A 24,494-nucleotide genomic window follows, 5' to 3' on the forward strand; every position below is an offset into this window, starting at 1 on the left:
CAACTATGGAATGCCAGCAAAGTCAACATATAAAATGCCTGCTTGTTCAAAGAATTTCTAGATATGAATGTACATCCATAAATTCATTGATTTCTTGATGATTTGGTGTGTTCTCCTTTGTTTACAAAGAACATTTTGCAAATTTCCTGTAGAAAAAATTATGAAACTGATGGATTTCCATAGTTACGATTGATTGGATCAATCGTAACTCTTTGTAAGACAGGGCCCAGTTTGCAATTCACAGGAGCCTCTTACCACCGAATTGAGCAGGGATGAGTTGTCCATTGCGGAACCATTGAGGGCGCTGTACAAAATGATCTCCTTCCTGAACCGCACACAGGTATCTAATCTCTGATCCTGGTGTCGGTTGAAGCTCAGGGTCAGGTGTGATTGAAATGTAACCATTAGCTGGAGGAAGAAAAAAAAAAGATGTATTTCATCTTTAATAGCCTTTGCTTTTTTGTTGGTACCACACATTGTACTAGACCTCATCGCTTTTTTAACATTGTGATACTTTTTTATTTCAATTAATTTTGTTGGACAACACATGTCCTGTTGATGCGGTTTTATTTGTAAGGTATATTTATTAAAACAACTAGAAAACTAAACACATTGGCCCGTATTCTGATAGCAGGTTTAACCTAAACTCAGGTTTAAAGTTGTGGTCTAAGTATGGATAGCCAATTGTTACATAAATCACTAACCGTAGAGATATCATACTTCAGCTCATTTGGCTCTCAAATCATTCATAATTGTCCAGGAAGTATAAATAGATGATTGTCTTCACCATCGATGAATCAGGAAAGAGCACAGTAAACATAAGAAACATACAACTTAATAAAAATTTTGACACTTTTGGCTTCCCATACTTAAACCACAACTTTAAACCTGAGTTTAAGTTAAACCTGCTATCAGAATACGGGCCATTGGCTTTCATGTACAAAGAATAGATTTGTTCTTATAAGTGTTTTGTTACTTGGCCAACCTCGGTACTACATTATCATAATAAGTTTTATTTTCATTTTCATCATCTTTAACTTCAAGTGCCACTAGACATGCTAATGGAATTATAACTACCCTACAATGATATATTTTGTACCAAAATATTACAGTAGTGTGAATATTACAGTAGTGTGAACTCTCCCACTACTTACCAGGTACTTTACATTCAGTACCAAGCCAGTCTGATGTACACTGGCAGACCCCATTCACACAGTCCCCACCATTCCTGCACACTGGAATACAGTCAGGTTCTGAGAGAAACATTAAAAGAGGCAAAAGTGACAAAGAGTAAAATAACATCAATTCAATCCAATTCAATAATGGTTCTATTAAAAAGAATAACGCTGCATACCAGCCCACAGGCTGAATTGTGCATGTTTTACAGTGCACGTTTTCTAAAAAGATACTATATTGCAGGTATTGATGACTCTACTTTAGTACTAACCAGTAGAAGAGACAATGCTAATTAATGAAACCTTCTCCTGAGGCAACTGCATACAATAATCAACCTTTTGTACATCAAACCCCTGTTTCTCTTCAAAAACTACTCAAGCCATAATACCACAGAATATAAACATCTTAATAACAAACTGAATATAGAGACAACTCTTTGTAAGACTGAAATTGCAAAGTACAAGGGGTGTTAAATTATTATCATTATTGTTACTGTACTTAGTGTCACCATTGTTTTTATTATTTTCAGTTATTATTATTATCATCTTCATTATCATTATTACCATTATTATCATCAAAATCAGTATCATTTATTATTATAATCATCATAATTTTCATTTTCATCATTATTGTTACAATTATTATCATAATAATTTTTGTAATCATTATAACTATTAATATTATTATCATATTCATCATTATCGTTACTATTAATATCATTATAATTATAATCATTATTATTAATACAATTATCATGATTTTCATTATTATTACTATTATCATTATTATTATCAATATCATTATGAATAATAATGATAATGATATACAAAATTTATAAAGCGCTTTATAAGAAAGTTTCAAAGCGCTAAGAAAGAAGGGAAAAAGAATAAAAGTACAAGATATCTCAGTAAAAGAACAACAAAGAAACTGAAAGTGAGAACACCATTACGAAAAATGAATTATACATACAAATACAAAGATAATCGGCGAATATACAACTTAAATACAACGGGTCAATAATCATGTATGTAAATTCAAATAATCCTAATAACTAAGAACACAATCCGACTTTAAACAATCTGAACACGATATGATAATGCAAATTAACTGAGGGGTATAATATCATAGAGAACACAATGGAAGCAAAATATAAGGAAAGCTAAATTATTCGAAGAGGTGAGTTTTAAGGAGGGACTGAAACAGTTCTAAACATGGTGCCTCACGTCCATTAATGCAGAGATTATTCACCATAATGATACATATTATGGTCATTACCAGCAGTCAATCACAAAACTTACCTTCTCCTGCAACCAGCACTGTTCTAGTTTCTGTGAAAGGACCAACCATGCAGGAATAATCTCCAGAGTTAAAGGCCTGAGCATTGAACATGACGAGTTCTGTCTTTAGGTGTGTGTGGTGGTAGGTGCCAATGGCTTCATCAAGAGTACCTACAGATACAAATAAATTACAGAACCATTGATAAAAACAGCAGAAACAGAAACTTTAATTTTTTCCCCCATTTCTCTTTTTCCCTCTATTTTCATACTTCATTCCCTCTTGTTGTTTTGTCTTACAAGTTGGTTTAATTTTATAAACAACAAAACATATTTCACACAGTCATTTCCGTTATATATTCCAATATTACTCCCTCCCTCCAAGTCCAACAGAGGACATACATGTAACATTTCTATCAGCAATTTCTATCTGTCCATTTTCATTATTTTCTCACATACATTTGCATGCACCTTATTTGCATAAAATAATCATCACTCCATCTTAATACAGGTCGTGTGGTCCAGTGGTTAGAGCATTGGACTCATAATCGCAAGGTTGTGAGTTCGAAACCCCACTCTACCATTGTCTCCACTTTGATAAAAAGGCCCGAGAGTAATATCTGTCGTCTACAAGGTCAGCCGATATGACTGATTAACCTAGAAATACCAGCTTGGCGTTTACCAGCAAAATGCTGTCCTGCAGAGTTCATGCGGGAGTTACCATAAACAGAAACAGAAACAGAATTTCTTTCACTCTCTCTCTCCCTCCCTTTTTCCCCCCCTCCTGCAAAATATTCATTCATTCATCAAGACCAAAACCACAAACAGTGTAACCAATGAAACTTCCTAGAGACCTACCTTCAGAAACCTTGTCTCCCTGAGTATCCAACCACATAGGACTACCGTAGGTATCGTCATTGACCTCACACACAAGACGGAGGTCATCCCCCGCCATGATGATGACATTCTCTGGGCCATCGATCGTAAGATCCACACCTTATGAATGAAAAAATATATATATAATTTGAAAATTACGCTACGTGTCAAAAGTCAGAGTCTTGATGTTTGAAGGTGTGCAAGGTGGTATTGACAATTATGAATGTGGTTTATGGTACACCATGTGGTGAGTCCTAGAAAGGACTAAGAATAGTGGATAGGACTAGGAGTGAAATGGAGAGGCAGGAAAGATGAGGTTACAAAGTAGAGTATCTTCCGAAATTGGTGTAATCACGGTAAACCAGACAGAGTAAAAATACTTGAGTACAAGGCAGGAAGAGAGGCTTGAGCAGAAAGCTGGTTTGACTTGGAGAGGTGAGAGAGGCTTGAGTAGATGAGAGACGGCTGGCTGAGTTGGAAAGATACAAGTTTTAGTAACAAGGTATAGACATTTTTCAATTTCAGCATTATTGTTTCTAACCTGGCATTTCACAGGCTTCTCCTCCATATCCGTCAGGGCAGTTACAGGCTCCAGCAAGGCACATTCCACCATTCAAACAGGGTGGGTCACAAATGAGAACTATATAAAAAAGAAACGATAAAAGAAATGGAGAAATATGCATTGGACAAAATACGATTGTAATGGGAGATTGTTTGAAAAGATATTGACACTAATATCCTACCGTACAAAAAGGGATTCTTGGAATGCTTGTAATGAAATGATTTTGATAGAATATTGTTTGAAGAAATCTTGTCACTAACATCCTACAAAACAAAAAGGAATGTCTGGGATGCTACAAAAGGATATCTTTGAATGCTACTTGAAGAGCATTGACTAATAATGACTAACACATGGAAAAGAAACACTTTTCACGTAAAACACCATATTGTTTTGGACTATGCATGCCATATAGGATCTGCTGTTTTGTAAGCTCTCGTCTCATCACTAAAAAAGAATTATTTATAAAAATCTTACTTCTCTGTAGACAAGCTGGTCCTGTGAAGCCATCTCGACAATAACACTTGCCCATGAGGCAGGTTCCTCCATTGAGACACTGTGGGATACATGCGACCTCTGAAAAATGAAGAAAAAAAATTAAATGGCTACAATGACCCCTGTGACCTTTGATCTTTGACTTTGGTACCCCCCAAAAAAAAAACTAATAAGACCATCATCACTCATATATGCACACTTGGACTAAATTTGAAGTCAATCTATCAAGTAGTCCTTTAGTTGGCTCCTTGAACAGGGTTATCTCTGTGCAAGCCTATTGGAATGACAAAACCCACCTGTGCGGAATAGAGAAGCAAATGTAGAGCATTTGTCAGAATCTTAACATCACCGATGCCGAACAGACTTCTACCAGGTATTACAGCACAGAGAAATTGCACTTCTAGTTCACCAAGAGTGACAAGACACATTGCTACCCTTAGCTCGGTTTTTCACACAATGATCAACATCATCAATGGACGGGTGTGTTTTAAATCTAAGCAAACACAAAAAAATATTTGAGCCTATTTGAGAAATAGCAGATTAAAACTAAGTATAAGTTCTAGTATAGAAACCAAATTTCAATAGGAAATGGTTGGAAGCGATCCTTAAAGCTAAATGAAAGTAGTTGCAGTAAAAACACTGATTTCATAGGAAAGTCTGTAAAACCAAGATTAAGTATTACTATATCATCGTGGATCTAGATCTGGTACAGTTACATAAACTGAACTTTGTGAAATCATAAAATCTAAGCTGAAAACGATCACACTGAAGATCGCCCACACTGAAGATCGCCAACACAGATAGGCACACATGGGACAGTGTATATTATTATTGCTGGAATAAAGACCCGACGGAAGTGCCTGAATCCGCGCTCATTTTGCTGTTTTCTCAACAATTACACAATTTATTCCAGAATCCTTTGTCACATATTTTTTATTCATACAAACAGACACTTGGGTGGTCATTATATTGGATTCTGTAAAAAGTCATTTTGAGATCGTTACCACAACTGGCATTTATCTTAAGTGTTTATCATACACCAAAATGCTTATTTAGAACAATAATTTTTTAATTAAAATAATTAAGGCTTGCTTGAATTGACATTCATTTCATTACCATGTGCTTTTCCTGGTGTATCTAACACAGGAAACCACCTGTGGGACCGAACTGTAAAAGGACAGGCATGTTTCAGTAGTTTTTCTGATCTTCATTTGCTCATTACTCTCTTATCATATTATACATTTTCCTGAAAAATCGTTTGCCAATATAATTTATTTATAGTTTTTTTTAATAATTATGTGTCATTTTTGTTTAATTCTATTTACATTCTATTTTCTGTTGATTGATTGATTGATTTTATTTCTCATGATAAAAACAATACAAAATACATACATTCAAACAATAAAAACATAATAATTGAATCAATAATATAGTAAATAGGTATATGAATTTGAAATTATAAAACTTATGTTGTAAGAGAAATATGGGGGAAAAAGCTGCAAGGAGCTTGAAAGGGGTTATCCCAGTTCGATACGCAATACGACTGCGGAATACATATACATAAATGACATACAAAGAAAGCATAATTATAATGTAACTTGCCCAAGAGAAATCCTTAACTACCTCCCCCCCTTACATAACAAAAAGTTGCCTTTCTTCCGACTAATATTTAGCTAGAATTTGATTTTTGATTTCATTTTAAATGTCAATAAGAATGAAGATTGTTTGATCTCACTGATGTTACTGTTGTTACCAGTACCGGATTTTATTTTTTTTAATGTGAAGAATCTTACCATCTACGATGATGTTGAAGAGTCTTCTAAGAGGCCCTACAACACAGATGTACTGCCCTTCGTCCTCTAACTGGATGTCCATGATGAAGAGACGTGTTGCATACTGGGATATCTGCTCAGTCTTCATGTGAACATTACCACCTGAAGTTCAAAGAGAAGAAGATGCAATTGCGGGTGAAACTGGGGTCTGCCAACTGTCAACCCAGATTCAAGACAAAGGTAAATGCACTGGTCCGCTTTGATAAAGCATCACTTTTTTATTGCCTTTATCTCCTTTGAATACTGAATATGGCATAAGACGTTTCTTGTTTCAAGGCGGAAAGCAATGGAACAAGTTGATATCGTACAACCCTCCTGAAACTTCTCTTACTACCTTTAAGATAAAGCTTCGCACCACATTAGCTCAACACCTATTATAATTACCCCTTACTGCATGCTACCCACCATCCCCCATCCCACTTTTTTTTCTTTCTTTTTATATTTGTATAAATTGTAATTTGTAGTCGGACCTTACCGTGTATAGGATTGACTTATGTCTTCTTTTATATATGTATTTGTTTGTATATTGTATTTTGCATTTTTTAAACGTGTCCACTGGACCGCTCAGAAGAACAGCCTGTGGCTGAAGAGGGCCATCCAGCCCACGAGTGGAAAATAAATTAATTAATTAATTAAATACAATAAATTAAAAAAAATCCCCTTTGGGAGGACAAAGTGAAGATTTATGCTGTCTTCTAATAAAAGTAGGGTTAAATATTCATTGCTAAGCAATTGAGGGATCAACCGATGGCGAGTCCTAGTCAATGAGTAAAAAAATATATTGCTGGCTATATGCCTATAAAAACTAGCATGATGCCTAGAAACTTTATGAAACATTTATTTATAATATATTCTACCACATGAACATGTTGCTGGTATAGTGCTAAAAAGAATGATGTCAAACTACTCCCCACAAATGTCCATGTAAATAAAGAGAACTTGGGATGTGCATTTGCATAATTAAAATATGAACTTGTTTCCTAGAGACAATAAAGATTTCATTAAACACAAATTAATAATAATAATACCGGTATATTTACCCAGGGTAGCCACTTCAATTCCGAAAAATGTTCTCCCAGCGGGCCCTGCTATTATTATTACCCGGCTTAGCTAGGCTACCTTATTCAGGTGCACACAGCTTTTTGAGGAATTACTCCTGCCGGTACACATTTACCTCACCTGGGTCGAGTGCAGCACACTGTGGATAAATTTCTTGCTGAAGGAAATTACTCCATTGCTGGGATTTGAACCCACGACTCTGTTTCAATGTCCAGAGACTAACCCACTTGGCCACGACGCTCTTTCAAGGGATCAAAAGATTTACACAGGCAGAAGAACCGCAATATTGCAAGACAACTTACCTAATCCCATGGGTTGGATTTGCTGTCCCTCTGGGTTAATCCAGATTGGTGATCCATAGGGATTATCCTGAGGTACCTCACAGATGTAGCTCACATCGGCACCGAGGATTGGATTATCCTGATCTGGGATCCTCACCCGAACAATGCCTTCATCTACAAGAATATCATACAATAGTATTAAAGTGAATGTTCAAAAGAAGTTTCATTCATGTGAATGTTAGGAGACTATATGTAGATCTACCCCACACTTACAACAGTTACTCTTGTTCCCTTTGTCTACCATGCCCGATCCCATCCCCCCAACCATACACTCTCAACCCAGTTCTCCTAATCCTCTCCTCCACTTGCTTCTTCAATACCTGCATCTACAAGAAGATCATAGCAATAATGATTATTGCACTTTGCTCTACAGTAAAGCAGCATAATTACTCTGGCTTCAGCACAACAGCTTTTACACACACTGCATAGCCATTACTGCATTTTTCATTTCTACTCATTTGAATTTATTATACACTCCATGCATTTCAATCCAATGCAAATTGGCTCCTGCGGAGCTCTGTTCCTTAAATACATATGAATTAAATTTCAATTCTATTCAGGAGACTTCAACTATAATCAAGATGGTATAACTCAGTATAAATTGGTTCAGATTGGTATACAAGGAATTTAGCCTGAAATCGAATTCACCTGGGCTCTGTAACACAAAGATTTGCGATGAATTACAAATATGAAAGAGCTGCACTGATTGGTCCCTGGTCAGTATTTTAAACCTAATGCGCGTGTCACATTGACATTGATTGGTTGGTTCATTTAGCGATTGATCGCTAATCTTTGTGTTAAGGGCCCCAGGAGACTTCAACTATAATCAAGATGGTATCACTCAGTATAAATTGGTTCAGATTTGGTATACTAGTGAATTATCCTTAATTCGAATTCACCAGGGCTCCGTAACACAAAGGTTTGCGATAAATTGCAAATATGAAAGAACCACACTGATTGGTCCCTGGTCAGTATTTTAAACCTAATGCGCGTGTCACATTGACATTGATTGGTCGGTTCATTTAGCGATTGATCGCTAATCTTTGTGTTATGGGCCCCAGGAGACTTCAACTATAATCAAGATGGTATAACTGTATAAATTGGTTCAGATTTGGTATACTAGTAATTTATCCTTAATTCGAATTCACCTGGGCTCCGTAACACAAAGGTGTGCGATGAATTGCAAATATGAAAGAGCTGCACTGATTGGCTCCCGGTCAGATTTTTAAACAGAGTGCGCATGCAACGATGATCTTGATTGGTCATTGGTATCTAGCGATTGATTCAACTTTATAATAATAATAATATAGAGTATTTCTAAAGCGCCAAATCCACATTGATAATGTGCTCAAGGCGCTGCGAAAAGGAAATAAGAGAACAATTACATGGAGCAGGAAGGGACAAAGATAAGAGAAGCACAGTCATGACAATGAAAGGAAACTACTGGAAGGCAATTTTAAACAAATGGGTTTTTAGAGCAGTTTTGAAATTATCGATATTTGAAATACTACGAATCCACGAGGACTGAACTCAATTCAACTCATATACAATCTAATTTACCTGTCTGGTTACACTGTGGACCAGTGAATCCATATTGACAGTTACACACACCATCTACACACTCCGCTCCATTCAAACATGGTCTCAGGCATCTCCTCATCGATGCTACAGAGAAAAAAAAAGTGAATCATAAAAATCATAAGTACTTGTCAACCTATCAATTCACAAATAGGTGTGTATGTATTTGAGTTTTGTCAGACGTGTATCAATCAGATATGATTATTTACGTCTGGGACCGACCTTTAACGTCACCATCCGAAAGACATGACCAGGGCTCGAACCTCGAACCTCTGCATCAATTTGTAACTTCCCCACAGCTTGGATTACAGGTGCACGCCACATTAGGAAACAATTCATATCAAAATGAAAAATACAGGGACACTAAAAAAATATAGTTATGCAACCTATTAAATATCTGTGCTGCATATTTTCTAAAACAAATTTTCAGAATTTGCAGCTATATATGGACAATAAATCAATGTAGTTAAATTCATACTTATACTTTATTATAAATAATGATACTAATACGAAAAAAATTAACTGTTTGGGACACACTACTTCAAAGTACTAATAATAGAAAGTGAAAAACTGATATGAATTTTACATAAGAATACAACTATTTCAGAATACTGCCTTTTTAAGAATGAGATATTTGAAGGCTTGCATGGTGGTACAGATGCCAGAAACTTTATAACAAATGGTTTAAAAATACTTATAAGTAAACTTACACATACACTCACGTTTGAACATATGGTTTTGAAACTTACCCAGCTGTCCACACATTGGTCCAGTGAAAGGGAACTGACAAACGCATTCTTGATTGATGCATTCTCCTCCATTCAGACAAGGGGGTTCACATTCCTCAACTATGGTGAAAGATAAAGAAAACCATGTCTGAAACTTCACAAAAATATTATCAATGGAATAATATGGGTATATCATGCATGCATTGCATGTATTTATATTACAATACTTCTCAGTGAGTTGGTAAAAAATAAGAAAAGCAATATATCTCCCCGGTATTTGCTGTATTTATGCTTTCATATTTTTATTTATCTATAGATGTACACAATTCAGCTGATGCTGTGAATTGGTCTTAAAAATGAAATACTATTATTACCATCTTTATACATATTCTGTATGGCACCTCGTCAAAAAATCAGAGCAGGGCCTTTCTCAAAGAAATCCTGCAAACAGCATTTCATGACAAATTATCAGTAACCTTAGACAAAATAATGGGAACTGCAGGAAAGCTGTAATCAAAAGATGCATAGCATCCTAATAGCAGGAGTCCTGCTAAAAACTCGGCACAAGCTTTTGATAAACTTGCCTAACATGACATGCTTGTGATACTCACTATTGACGATGACATTGACTGACGATTGGAAGTCTCCAACGACACACTTGTACGTCCCTGCATCTAGAGGGGACACGCCCACAAGGTTTAATGTTGACGAAGCCGCTGAGGTCTGTACGGTGTGAAGATGGGCAATGCCTCCTAACAAGTAGAAGAAAGATATAACTTTAAAGTATGATACTAGGCAACCTAGATTTTTGGCTGCCGCTATTTCTCATCGACCAATATACATTCTTTGCCTTGGAGGCTTATTTGTATCATTAAATAAAATGGACTTATGAAATGGTTTCATTGAATTTGCTACAGAAACCACAAATGATATGGACACAAAATAAGTATTAAAATGTTTTTAAAAATGCAATGGACCCTTATTCTAATAATGGAAAAAGGTTATGCATATCATTAGCTATGTGCTGTTTACATAAACATTGATATTTTCACCACTATAAACATTACTGTCATTATAAATGCATCAAAATTGTTCGTAATTGCATTATTCCTGTTTTATGATGATGTTACCAGGGCTCCGTAACACAAGGCATAGCGATTGATCGTACACTTGATATTTACGATTGATTGTACATTGTAGTCAGTGGAATTAATCGTAGAAAAACGTCTCTACAATCATTAAGCTTTGTGTTACGGGCTCCAGGTATAGTCGGTCAGGGGGTTATTTCAAATTTGGTGTTTACCCCCTGCTGTTATTGTTGTGTCATCTGCACATTAATAAAGCTGATACTGGAAAATATTTCACTAGGTATAATATAATTTTGATCACTTGAAAAATTTCATACGTAATGAAGCTAGGGATGGCAATCAGAATTGTGTTCCCAACACTGAACTTAAAATCTCCCAATATAGGGAGCAAGAGTCGTGTGGTCCAGTGGTTAGAGCATTGGACTCATAATCGCAAGGTTGTGAGTTCGAATCCCTACTCTGCCATTGTCTCCACTTTGATAATAAGGCCCGAGAGTAATATATATCGTCCATAAGGTCAGCCACTATGACTGATTAACCTAGAGGTAAAATGTTTCCAAGGTAATTGGTTATACACCAGCTTGGCGTTTACCAGCGAAACGCTGTCCTGCCGAGTTCCTACGGGAGTTACCTTCAACAGAAACAGAAACAGAAACAGAAAAAGTTTGCAATGCATTAAGAAATAGAAAATTACTGACCTTCATCCAACGGCTGTACAGTGTCGCCTCTTGGGTTTATCCAGGTAGGATTCCTGTACTGACTGTTCTCAGCAATCTGACAGACGAAGGAGACATTGGTACCGATGTTGTAGACTGGACTCTCAGGTTCTTCGATGTCAATCATATTTGGTCCTAGGAACAAAGGAATGATTAACTTGAAATATTATGTAATGAAGAAAATGTATGTAGGAATGACAATTTTCTAACTTCATGGCAGCGTGGGTGGAGAATTTTAATTATTATACTATTTGATTCTGGTCAATTCTATAAAGCAATCACAATTTAATATATCCCTCCCTCATCCCCCCATTATTTGAGTCCATTCTTTCTTTATTCCATATTCTACTCCAGCCATAATAATTTGAGAGCATTACATTCTTTTCATATGAACTAGAGAACAGCGACAAATTTCAGGTAGGTCCTAGAAATGTATTTGATTGGAAGTTCATGCCTAACGGCATTGCCATAGTTAGTTTTTAATGTAGAAAATACAGTTCCATGGCAGAATTCTTTGTATAATGTACCTACATGATACCCCTATCAATTGCTATATCTTTCAAGTTGATCAAAATAATTATAGGTGCTGTTAGAAAAAGGTGGAAAATAAATTTGGAAGAAAGGATAACTGATTAATTATTGATGAAATAAAATTTTACCATGAAGGAATGGAAAAAAAAATTGGGTGAACAATAAAGAGGAATTCAGCAAGTAGTTATTTATCCTGTACAATTGCATTCTGGCTTACCATGTACAATGACTGTATGGTTGAACATCAATGGACCAGCTACACACGAATACACGCCTCCATCAGACTCCGTCAGACTGGTGAATACCAGTTCTCTTGACAGCGAAGTAGGTGTTTCAGTATACAAATTGCCCAAAGGACCTGAAAATGTAGTGAAAATCTTATCAGTATTTATGCAATTAAGAGGCTTTATAAGTTTACTTAGTTTGGGTTTCCTTACTTTAATTTTAAACATGTGGTGGAAACATTATCAGTATATATGCAATAAGAGAGTTTGAAAAGCACCGTTTTTGGACGGTGGTTATGATTCGGTTATCTTTGAAAAACAGCACACCAACTATCTATTTTAAAAAATCAGAGGGTAAGTATATACATTGCCTGAATACCCTGAAAATCTCCAGTATTCATTTTATTACAGGGCTGATAATCATATGTTGTTGTTGTGTTTTAATTCTTGTTTATTTGTGAAAAACATATTTTAGTTTACAAAGAAAATAATCCCTGTAACTAATAAATATGGTGGCATGCTAGATCCCCCCTACCTGGAGCAAAACTCATGACTTCATCGCCTTGCGGATCAATCCATTTTGGAGCACCATACGGGCTTTCAGCAGACACCTCACAAATGACTCTCAGCTGCTCCCCCACTACAGGAATGGTATGGTCCACAGGTATGACTCGGATCACATAGGCATTGGCATCTGTATTTCAACAAATCAGAGAAGATTTATATCAGACATTTTAGTAAACCAATGAACATAAATATAATAAATAAATATGTGATGTGTAGACCTGCAGCATAGTGTAAATACACAATATACTAATTACACCTACAGGTTTGGACAGATATTCTAATGTGGACAGTCTTTTAAATGCACTTCAGTCCACATTGTTCTCACCATTCACACAAAAATGGGTAAATTTCCATTCTTCAGTATTTTATAAACCAGTTGTGATATTTGACACACATAGTTTGGAAAACACTAGTCTTAAGTACTGTGTCTAATCTTAATCTTAATTCCTAATTAAACTATTACTCACATCTATGATTTTTAAAATCCTTTTTCACATATCAACATAATAATAATAATAAACACAGCATTTATTATCTAGTAAACTATTCCGAGGCGCATAACACATGGATGAAAACTATTTACCATAATAAATACTATAAGTTACACTTATTTACCATGAATTCTGCACTGTGGCCCTCTGTAGCCATTGGGACAGAGGCACCTTCCAGATGTACATGTTCCTCCATTCAGACAAGGTTCCACACATTCATTACCTGAAAGGGAAGGGTGAAATATAGAACAATCAGATCCAGGGGAGTCTTTCATGAAAGGACTTTTCAGATTATTCATCTGACCAAGTATGTTTTTGTGAAACTGTTCATATAGGAAATGTACTTCTTAGCCAATCAAGATCAAGGTAACTTATCAGACAGACAACTTCTTGGATAACAAATGTGACCTACCACCCCAAAACCACCAATAAGTCGCCAGGTAAGGTTCTCTGTCAATAGCGAAAATAGTAATTTAGTCTCCAAAATCCAAAACTAAAAAAATAGCTTATCTGAAAAAGAAATTCTTCTTCTTCATAATAATTGTGAAAATTTGAGGTTGAATAAAAGAAAACATACAAGAGGTTTTTGGACACTACTTTTTTTTGGACTGCTTGGAAGTTTTACTGAGCTTACACAGTATGCACATATCATGCCTGAGTGAACCCAAAACTGCAAACCTAGTTTTTTTCTTATTTTTTTAAGCTCTTGCTGAATTTCATCTGCATTCAATCAAGTACCTGTAATGGTTATTGTTGGTAAATTTTACCATATCATATATCATTTTAAATCTTAGGAAATGAATTTTCAAGCTCAATGAAAAATCTCAGTATTCATTTTTGGTGGACTTGTTGTTGGTTTTGGGGTGGCAGGTCACAAATGTTGATGATATGCCCCCAGGTGGCAAAAACAATCCATGATACATGCCACTTTGGAGTCATAGTATCAAATTCACACTGATCATCAACATACACTTTCATAATCACAGACACTTATTTGTTTGAAAATGTGGGACATATGAAAGAATTGAAAGTTATCCATCAGGAAATGAACTACGCTGGCTTCTTTACTGTAACAAAACGGGTTTTACTGGAAAAGAAGGTTTAAAAATCTACAGATGAGCAACATAATAGGGTCATTATTATAGCCTTATATTGCCTACTATAATGTACATGCACGGACATCAAATGACAATTGATGTCATTTGAAGGATGGCCGTGAATAATTGAGGAATGTAGAAAGAAGTCGATAGGAGTGTATAATTCCACATCATTTCATCTTGTACATCAATTTCCTTTACAATCCAACAACATTCAAATGATGATAAGTTGGGCACGTGCTGGTAAAAAATTGCTATTTCTATTCTCATTCTTATTTTTTATCTCATTTCTTTTCTCATACCTTGAATATCAATCTCATAGATGGTCGTGAGAGGCCCTGTTTGACAGGTGTAGCTTCCTGCATCCTGGAGGCTCAATGCTTCAAAGTTCAGTCGGGTAGCCCCTGGTGTAGGGTAGTCCACATACACTCTCTCATTACCTGGGAACAATTAAAATAAAATACCCCTTTCTAAGGAATCGATGCAAGAACACATATTAATTTTAACCTGAGGAGGGCTTTTCTCTAGAGACTTCAACTAACATTTGAATGAAAACAAAGGAAAATTTTAGATTCAATTCTTCAAAGTTCAGTGAGGTAGCTCCTGGCGTGGGGTAGTCCATGTAAACTCTCTCATTACCTGTGAACAACGAAAACCACTTTTTAAGGAATTTATTCAAGAATACTTCACACTCTGCATAATACACTATGTGAACAACCAAACAGCTGTGGTTGCAGACTTAGGTTAGAGGCTTAAAGCCACATTACGCACCAGCTCACATTAAAAAAAACAAGCAAAAAGAATCAACAGGCCTGACTTACCTAAGACTCTTCCTGGTACGGCCTGGCGGTTTGAATCCAACCAGATAGGGTTTCCGTACGTACTTCCAATAGGAGCCTGACAAAGGAGTCTGAGAGGATCACCTATCCTGGGCTCAGTGTCGGGTGTTGGTATGTCAGGCAAGACATGGATGGTTTCTACATGGGAGATGAAAATAATGTGTGTTGAGGAAATTCCTTACGTCATCCCTTTATGATGTAAATTAATATTAACGCAATCTATAAAAAAAACATTCACAAAAGTGGTTTCGATTGTACCATGGCACAAAACCAAGACAATGTAGATTGTGTGTATATAATTAGAGGTCTTACATGTACTTCATCACATGCACTGAGAAAAGCCCTAGTATAAATGCACGCTTTTGGCAAAGAGCGTTTAATTCACATTTGAAGCATCTGCTCTGGATAATGATTACATTCATTTCATATGACGTCATAATGATGTCATTATTACATCATGGGTCATATTAAACAATGTCATCAATTTCTCCATGCAAAGCTGGACAGATTAATTTGCGATAACTTCAAAATAGAAAATGAGTTGTTGAGCTAAGTTGTGCCATGTCCGAAAGTGACTCTGCACTGCCAAAATATGTGAAGAAAGTAATATTGAATCCTTCTGATACCAAAGAATTGTCATTACCTATATTCTCACAGGCTTGACCACTATAACCAGGCAAACACACACATCTGCTTTGAGAGCAGGTTGCTCCATTCACGCAGGGAGGGAAGCAACGTTCCTCTAAAGCTGAGGGATAAAACAACAAAGAAATGAAAGATGAATATCACACACATTTATCAAAGCATTGTCCCATGTACCACCTAAAATTCACTATGAAAAAATTTGCATGCAAATTAGTGTAAAAGAACTAAAAGGAATGAGTCACATGAGATGACACTTAGAAAATTGCATATAATTTTTATGATTTTAATATGAATACAAGATGACATAGATTGTAAAGTATTTTATTCCAAAGTACTTTGGGTGAAATGTATCAATGGTTGGATATGGTAGTTTAGGTATCTCACAGATCTCTTGTAGAGGGTAATTTTAAAAAACAGTAATTTTCCCTACTGGTTCTAAGCTCATGAAATCCTTGCACCTGACTGCTCAGACCAAAGATGTCAATAAAAATCACAGAGTATTGCATGAATCCCTTTCATACCTGTGCCGCCAGAGCCACTAATTGTAATATTAGCTGTTGCCGTAAGTGGTCCTGTACTACAAGAGTAGCTTCCTGCATCAGAGCTCATCAGGTCATTGAAATAGAGGATGGACGATCTCTGGCTTGTCTTGACAGTGTATAAACGCCCAACTGCACCTGTGAGGCAAAACAGAAAAAGAAATAGTCAACGTCTGTCCACCTTCTTCCTTCATTAGATTTTTCACAAGGCATTGCTAAAAAAATCAGAGAATGGGAGACAGATATACACAAAGGTTGATAACTGTATGGAATTGCACAAAATAACAGTCCAGGGTGCTACATAAGCACTTGGCCGATTGCCCGGGGCAAGTAAAAGTTAGAGTCGGTCAAGTGCTTTGAAGTAAAGATCAAAACTACTTGCCCGAATTGGGCAAACAAAATTCTCACAGTAGAATGACCAAAATTAGGGTCGATATGATATATCAACCCTAAATTTGGTCATGGCGGGCAAGAAAAAATCACTTTGGAAAAAGAAATGCAAAAACAAGGTACATCAGTTCATGTCAAAAGAGAGAAAAAATGGTCGCTGGTTTATAAAACCACAATATTTTCTCTTCTTTTCAAAGATTTTTCGGGCAAGTGAAATAGATTTTCGGGCAAGTATATTCCAACTATTTAAAAACTTACTTGCCCGACAGGGCAAGTGCTTCAAAAAAGTTATGTAGCACTAACACAATAAACATCAACCTTTGTGTATGGACACACAGGTTCCTGGTTGTATCAAAATGCCCAAAATAACACAAAAACTTTCCCTTCTTACACATAATTTATCAGATATCTATAAGTCCTCTTCAGTAAAGCAGCATGGGTAACCTGTTTTTAGCAGAACACCTGAAATACATCCCTCAAAATTGTTTTATTAGGCTATTTCAATTCTTATATCTCTATGAAGCCATGCAAAGTTGCTTCATTTGTAAAATAATGCAATAAACGAATTGATCTCTGGTAATGGGTATACAAATGATCTCTGTGATCTCTGGGGAACATAATGTGAATCAGCAATCTTCACTGAAATTTGTTATAAGCTACTTAAAACCTTGCATCTGATTGGCTAACAACTATTTAGTCAGTGAAAACCAGACAAGATGCTCTCATGAAACATGCCCGTTCATTACCCAATGAAGCTGATGGAATGAGCTGTCCGTTGGCTCCTCTCCACTGCGGATCCAGATAGGGGCTGTTACTGGATACCTGACAGGCCAGGTTGAAGTTTGAACCTATGCGAGGGATCTGTCGTATGGACGGGGTGATGGTGATGAGGTATCGCCCAGGTGGAGCTACAAGAAAAAAAATGAAATAATTATTAACCCTTTCCATGTGTACTTCACACAAATGCACACTCGGTGCCGCGCGAACTTCACATTTTACGCTCAAACAATCCATTGTTTCCCTCCCTGAAAATAATTTATCACAGTGAGGTTTATGGCCAAGCGCACAAAGAGTTACAAATCAAGTCATTTTATAAATTATATACGTATATATATATATTATATATGTATGTATGTTTTTTCATATCAGATCATTTCTCTCTGAGCAAAAGTTTGACTGCTTTCATCACAGAAAATAACAACGAATAATATATTAATGTAACCCTTTTGAGTAAAAAAAGACCAAAGAGTTTGGTTAATTGTTTTATACATACTCATGATACAGTGTACATTATTTAGAATGAAATTATCAGTGATTTGTATTCTACATACAGTAAACAGACTTATCAATTGTCATTCCAGAAAAGGTCTACAAAAGCATTCTTGTTAATATTTCTTGTTGCTAGTATCAACTGGTTCCCTACTGGAACAGAGGCATCCTTGTGCAAAGCCTACAATTACCGAATACAGTTTTGAACAGGTCATTATACAACTCCCATGAATGTTCTGTAATCTGATTGGTCCAAATCGGATCGCATGATATTCAGTGAATGAACTAATGCATCCAAAATGCACTATCCTGCACTCTGACGTCATACCAAATGCACTATCCTGCACTCTGACGTCAGAGTGCAGGATAGTGCGAGTTCTGGAATTATCTAGAATTATCTAGAATTTAGATCAAATATAGCTTTTGGGGCAACTCAGTAACATGGGTGAGGGGGGGGGGTTGCATAAAACAAACAATACACGCATTCTTGTGCATAGAGGACCTAAATAATGAACTCTGTAAGCGACTCGCCAAATGGATATACCGCACTCATTCCTGCGGACCTCGGTGCGGTATATTAATTGGCTCTTGTCGCACATCGTTCATTATTTGGCCCTGCATGCACACGCTTTTAATACGTGCATTATTGTATAATGTATTATGCTTACTTCCAGTTCTCAGTTGGCACTGATCTCCGGTATAGTCAGGGAAGCACACACAGGCTCCGTTCACACATGTCCCTCCATTTTGACAAGGTCTGGGGCATGTGGGTTCAACTGAAAAACAAAGTTTGATGAAATATCTTTTTAATAAAGTAAGAAGTCACAGCAAAAAAGCATTTCATGAGAAATTCTTTAAAATCAAGGTAGATTTTTACCATATTGTCTTCGATCTGAATCTCGAAAATTCATGTAAACCTATCTTAGCTAAATAAAGAAATGTGAGAACAAAGAGGATTGCTAACAATGCATTGTTGGCTCAGTCAGTAACACGTCTGCCCGTTGAACCAAAGATCGTGGGTTCGAGTCCACCCCGGGCGGAAGACTGAAGCCAGTGCGTTATGTGTAAACGTCTCTCCCCTGTTTCATAGATGCAGGCAATGTTACAATGGAAAATACTCCGTCCCTCAGATAGGACATTAAATGGAGGCCCCATGTAGAGGAGAGTCACCACCAATCCACGTTAAGAACCCACTGCACTATTCGTATAAGAGTAGAGGGAAACCCCGGTGTAGTGGTCCACCTGCACTCCCCCCAATCAGTTATATCGCGAGGAGAGACCTGCGGGTCATAGTGATTCGGTTCGCTTTTTGCCTCCCAGGCACAGGTGACGCCAAACAAATAATATAATAATGTCAAGATAAACCAATGTGGGACAGTGTAATATAATTGCTTGGAAAAGTCCCATCACCTGGCATGGATGCTGTGCCTTGTTTCTTGTTTCTCAGGGGCTATGCATTTTCTATCAAGACCATTTGGCACATACGTTTCATCTACACATACAAACATGTGGACGGCCATCTTGTTGGAATCTGATTGGAACATCTTTCTTAATTGTTATCACAACTGATATTTGCATGTAAATATTCCCTTGTGTGAATATTACCTTAAGCTTAATGTGGCCACTTGGCTACTGCAGACTGGGAAGCATTTCAAAAAATCATGTGAGTGGTTATTACTTGCAAATAATAATAAAAAAATAAAACTATTATTTAACATACATACCTGCTATGCTGATGGTGAAGGATGTTGTGAGAGGACCAGCTGTGCAGGAGTATGTCCCTGAATCAGTGCCTTGGATGTCTTCTATGATGAGAGTTGTTGCATGGGGAGAGGTGCTCTGGGTGTACATACGCTGACTGCCAACTACACATATACAATAAATTAAATTCATTCAATACAGGAAACTACAATGCATCACCAGTTTGTAGGAACTGAATAGACAAAAAAAATATGACGATAAAAAATTTGAGGTAGGTAATTGCTAGAGTGAGGATTAACAAGAAACTCAAGGTAAGGAGAAAGAAAGGTGAAACTAACCTTTTGCATATCAATATACATGCAGAATATAAAGGTGAAAAGCTAAAGCATCCGATATGTTTTTAGAAATACTATTTCTAAAAGATTCATTTATTTAAAAAAATGCTATTTACACACATCCTTGAGGGATGAAAAGCAATCAAGTTAGAAAAATATTTTATTGTAACACACATTAAAACGATTACAACCAATTAGGCTTGCAACCAACACTCCCAGAATGAATTCTTCACACTGTTTGCATTTTTTTCTTGAGCATTATGATCATTTTATCAATTTAATAAAATCTTTCAAGAACATACAACATTATTTAACACAGCCTAGGAAAGCTTAGGCAGAGACAATGAATTTCAACATGAATAGCCATGGACCTTTAAATGAGAATTGCGTTCATTGCCGAACTTGCAACGGACAATTACATTTGAGAATTCATAACCATGTTGTTTAATATACTACTGGCCTACTAGAATCATTGTTTGAAATTGACAACTGATGATAAACAATTGTACTACTAGGCCCCGATGATCCCATAGCCTGACTTACTATATCCCCTCGGGCTGACTGGAAGCCCATTAGGTAGTCTCCAGATGGGGCTGGTGTACTGGCCCTCCTGTCGAAGCTCACACAGGAATCGGATCGTTTGGCCAACGGAGGGTGACGTGTCCGTGGGTGGGATGATGCGGATTGCATATGGCGTCACTGACAAAAGAAAAAAAGAATTGTGTTATTAACCTATGGAGACTGAGCACATGCATATATGTGGGCTTGAGTCCATGGAAAATGTGTATTATAGTTAAATCATTCAGTGTCCAACGGGTTAACATAGATACATTTACAGCAGGATTTCCCTTTGAAGGTTTCAGTGATTACCGCAAGAAAAACATAAAAATGTTCTTAGAGACGATATTTTAGCACTGGATATGCTGAAATTTCCTTGCGATTTTAATTATTTGCCCATCTTTCTACTAAACTTTGAAACAAGTGGGGAAAATGATGTACCAAGATGAACAGTACTGCTCCAAAAATGCACAGCTGGAAGTTTACATAGAATCAAAGTACAAGTATGTGACTTTGATATGCCCTCGCTATTGGATACCATCCTTAAATCCATTTCTTAAATCATATCATGATATATATTGTTGCTTTGTTTTTGTTGAGAAAGTTTTCCCGTAATCATACATACGTATGTAATTACATGAATTATATTTAGGAAACATTAAGGCATGATTGAAAAATTGTGTACCTTGTCTTTCACACACTGGTCCAGTAAACTCCTGAGGACAAACACAGTTACCATCCATACATGTTCCTCCATTCAGGCAAGGGATAGCACAGGGTCGCCCACCTGTACCTAAAGATAAAGTTACAAATTAGCAATATATTAGCAATATACTTCAAATAGCTTAGTCTAAATGACAGTGGAAGGTGAAGCAGAAGGGACGGCCTTGCCCAGGCCAGGTGAGAGGAAGACCTGATGGATAAAAATTAGGTGGAACAGTAGGTGGAATGACCAAGGCAAAAGTAAATGCAAACATGAAAATGCAAACGATTCTTTGAGGACTATGGCAAAACAGTAGTAGTAGTAATATAATTGATGGCTTTGAAGTGGGCTATGTAATGTAAAACTTTCATTTTTAGTTCAATAGTCACAACAAATAAAATCATCTTTAGTTTTGGGGTCTCACATTTCACAAAACTGCAACTCAATAACAAATTCTGATAAAACATGAGAATGCAAACGATTCATTGAGGACTATGGCAAAGCAGTAGTAGTAATATAATAGTAGCAATATAATTGATAAAACAAGGCCTACAAAATTGCACTTCAATAACAAATTCTGATTGATAAATCAAGGCCTAATGATTGGTAAGAAGGAAGATGTGAGGGCTCTCAATTGGAAAAAAAAACATGAAATGGGACAGTAATTTTGGCCCTAAAAAGCCAGGTATGGTCAATTTAGAAAAATAAAGTTGTTTTCAATATTTTTTTCCTATTGCATGTTGGTCTAACAGTGCCCCATGAATTGAAATTCTACATTTGAAATTTTCTTTTATGATGCAAAGAAGGCATTTATGGATGGCATAGCCTGATCTAAAACGACCCTTTGCAGTAGTGAATTCATATCTAAATCAATCCAATCACTTACTCTCCAATGTGATAGTGAAGGTTGAAGAATGAGGTCCAACATAACAGGTGTATGTTCCTGCATCGTCCAGACGAAGGCTTCTGATCACAAGACGGGTCAGGTAAGACCCAACTTCCTGGGAGCTAAGATGTCTGGGTGCTCCTGTCAAGATATCATTTGTTATATTTTCAAACATTAGAGTTCATGAAAGGAGATCAATTTTATCAAATTCAGGATATACATAAAATTAATATTGCAAATCTCCTGGGAGCAAAGATGTCTGGGTGTTCTTGTCAAGACATCATTAATTATATTTTTATACAATAGTGTTATGAATAAGGAACATTTAACTTTAAGTCAGGATATAAAGATCACAAATCCAAGATGGATTAAATTGAAAATAAAATATCAAAAACATATCCTAAAACCAGTAAATGTTTGAGCGGCTTTCTGTCAGCCATAGTACAGCCATGATGTACCGCAAAATGATTCATAATCTCTCGATTAATTATGACTTATACAGAGCAATAATGAATCGGTGGACTTTTTTCAGGACATTCTTAAATTTCCTATTCAATCCTACAGCTTTTATTTACAGAAATAGGAACATAAAGGTTAAAATAGCAAAAAAAAATTTTAGGAATATTCCTATATAAGAGGAACAGTTGGCATGTTTGCATATAACATAGCTTACCATACAGTGCTTAATTGCATAATCAATCTTTTATGTTACAGTTCCCTAATCTATACAAATTCGGAATTACCTTGAGTGATAGCCATTATAGGCACGCCATCAGGTCCTCTCCATTGCGGCCTTCCGTAGGGGCTACCCTGGGGCGCCTCACAGAGGAAGGTGATGTCTTGACCCACTAGGAACTGGCTGGTATCTGGAGGGTGGATCCGTACCTGGAATGGTGGTCCTGAAGAAAAGAAAACTTGCAGTAGTAAACACAAAGAAAAAGTCTTCTCAACTGCAACAGTTGTGTCTTTTGCGCTGGGAACCCCCATTCAGTTTTCATTGTCCCTCCTCATTTTTCTACATTAGCAACATAATGGGGAATATTGGAATGCTGCTATAAATAGACGCATGTCACCTATAAGTGGGATTCCTGCTTAAAGATGAGGCACGGACTGTGCTATGGTGACTTCATGCATCTAACTTCCTTTTTTCAAGTTCTATTTCACTAAAAGGGACTCACACCTTGTTGATTTACCTAATGTAACTGATGTGTGTATGACAAGTTGTTTATCAATGAACTCTTCTTTATATGAAGCTTTACCATACAATTACCATTTGTTAAGAATTGCCATTTGTTAATAACACACAATGTCAGGAAATTAATCTTTATGGTTAACTTTGTGGAATCGCCTATTAGTGTATTCATTCATATTAAATGTGAATAAAAAATAACAATCATATCAACATTCTAAAGAATGTGCTTACCTCTATTCTGGCACTGCCTTCCAGTAAAGCCTGCATGGCACTGGCAACCTCCTCCTACACAAGTGCCTCCATTCAAACATGGCAAGGGACATTCAGGAGCTGACGAGAAAACAAAACAAGAATGGGAGATCATAGTTGGAGATTATAGTTGGTTATTACAACAGTAAGAACATTTTCATTTACAGCCAACCCTTTTTCTTATTTTCTTAGAAAAAAAGAGATGGACGTATGGCCAATGATAACCTTCCAATATATGGAACAATATAAAATCAAAGCCAACATGCTTTTCTTCATCTTCTCCAAATCTAACCTTTTCCTTTTAATACAGGGACATAGTTTTCTATCAAGATAAATTAACTTCTTCTAAAATTGGCAACAGTTTAAAATTTTCTATTCATTTTCATGCTTTTAACAATTTTAATAATAATAATAATAATAATACATTGTATTTATATAGCGCTTAATACATGGTGTTTCTAAGCGCTTTACAAAACGATCAAGTAGCATACATCATTAACATTGAACAGTATAAGACACATAAACAAACAATACGGATAAATTACCAGTCAAAACA

General features: G+C 36.3%; 1 protein-coding gene across 1 annotated transcript in view; it reads right to left on the bottom strand.

The window, feature by feature from the left end:
- The window catches only part of LOC129266975 (uncharacterized), a 198,978-nt gene that overhangs the window by 43,793 nt on the left and 130,691 nt on the right, over nt 1–24,494 (bottom strand). Inside the window, exons 94-120 of the mRNA XM_064104168.1 lie at nt 23,921–24,019; nt 23,241–23,396; nt 22,498–22,638; nt 21,594–21,701; nt 20,894–21,049; nt 20,039–20,179; nt 18,983–19,090; nt 17,792–17,953; nt 16,638–16,793; nt 16,115–16,219; nt 15,454–15,609; nt 14,935–15,072; nt 13,660–13,758; nt 13,013–13,171; nt 12,471–12,611; nt 11,705–11,857; nt 10,530–10,670; nt 9,940–10,038; nt 9,173–9,277; nt 7,574–7,726; nt 6,174–6,314; nt 4,363–4,461; nt 3,868–3,966; nt 3,309–3,446; nt 2,475–2,624; nt 1,155–1,253; nt 256–408 (exon numbers count right to left, since the gene is read on the bottom strand). Of these exons, the coding sequence (XP_063960238.1) occupies nt 256–408; nt 1,155–1,253; nt 2,475–2,624; nt 3,309–3,446; nt 3,868–3,966; nt 4,363–4,461; nt 6,174–6,314; nt 7,574–7,726; nt 9,173–9,277; nt 9,940–10,038; nt 10,530–10,670; nt 11,705–11,857; nt 12,471–12,611; nt 13,013–13,171; nt 13,660–13,758; nt 14,935–15,072; nt 15,454–15,609; nt 16,115–16,219; nt 16,638–16,793; nt 17,792–17,953; nt 18,983–19,090; nt 20,039–20,179; nt 20,894–21,049; nt 21,594–21,701; nt 22,498–22,638; nt 23,241–23,396; nt 23,921–24,019 (3,555 nt within the window). The remainder of the gene's footprint in view (nt 1–255; nt 409–1,154; nt 1,254–2,474; nt 2,625–3,308; nt 3,447–3,867; nt 3,967–4,362; nt 4,462–6,173; nt 6,315–7,573; nt 7,727–9,172; nt 9,278–9,939; nt 10,039–10,529; nt 10,671–11,704; nt 11,858–12,470; nt 12,612–13,012; nt 13,172–13,659; nt 13,759–14,934; nt 15,073–15,453; nt 15,610–16,114; nt 16,220–16,637; nt 16,794–17,791; nt 17,954–18,982; nt 19,091–20,038; nt 20,180–20,893; nt 21,050–21,593; nt 21,702–22,497; nt 22,639–23,240; nt 23,397–23,920; nt 24,020–24,494) is intronic.

This window comes from Lytechinus pictus, chromosome 8 (assembly GCF_037042905.1).
Source record: "Lytechinus pictus isolate F3 Inbred chromosome 8, Lp3.0, whole genome shotgun sequence".
NCBI lineage: Eukaryota > Metazoa > Echinodermata > Echinoidea > Temnopleuroida > Toxopneustidae > Lytechinus > Lytechinus pictus.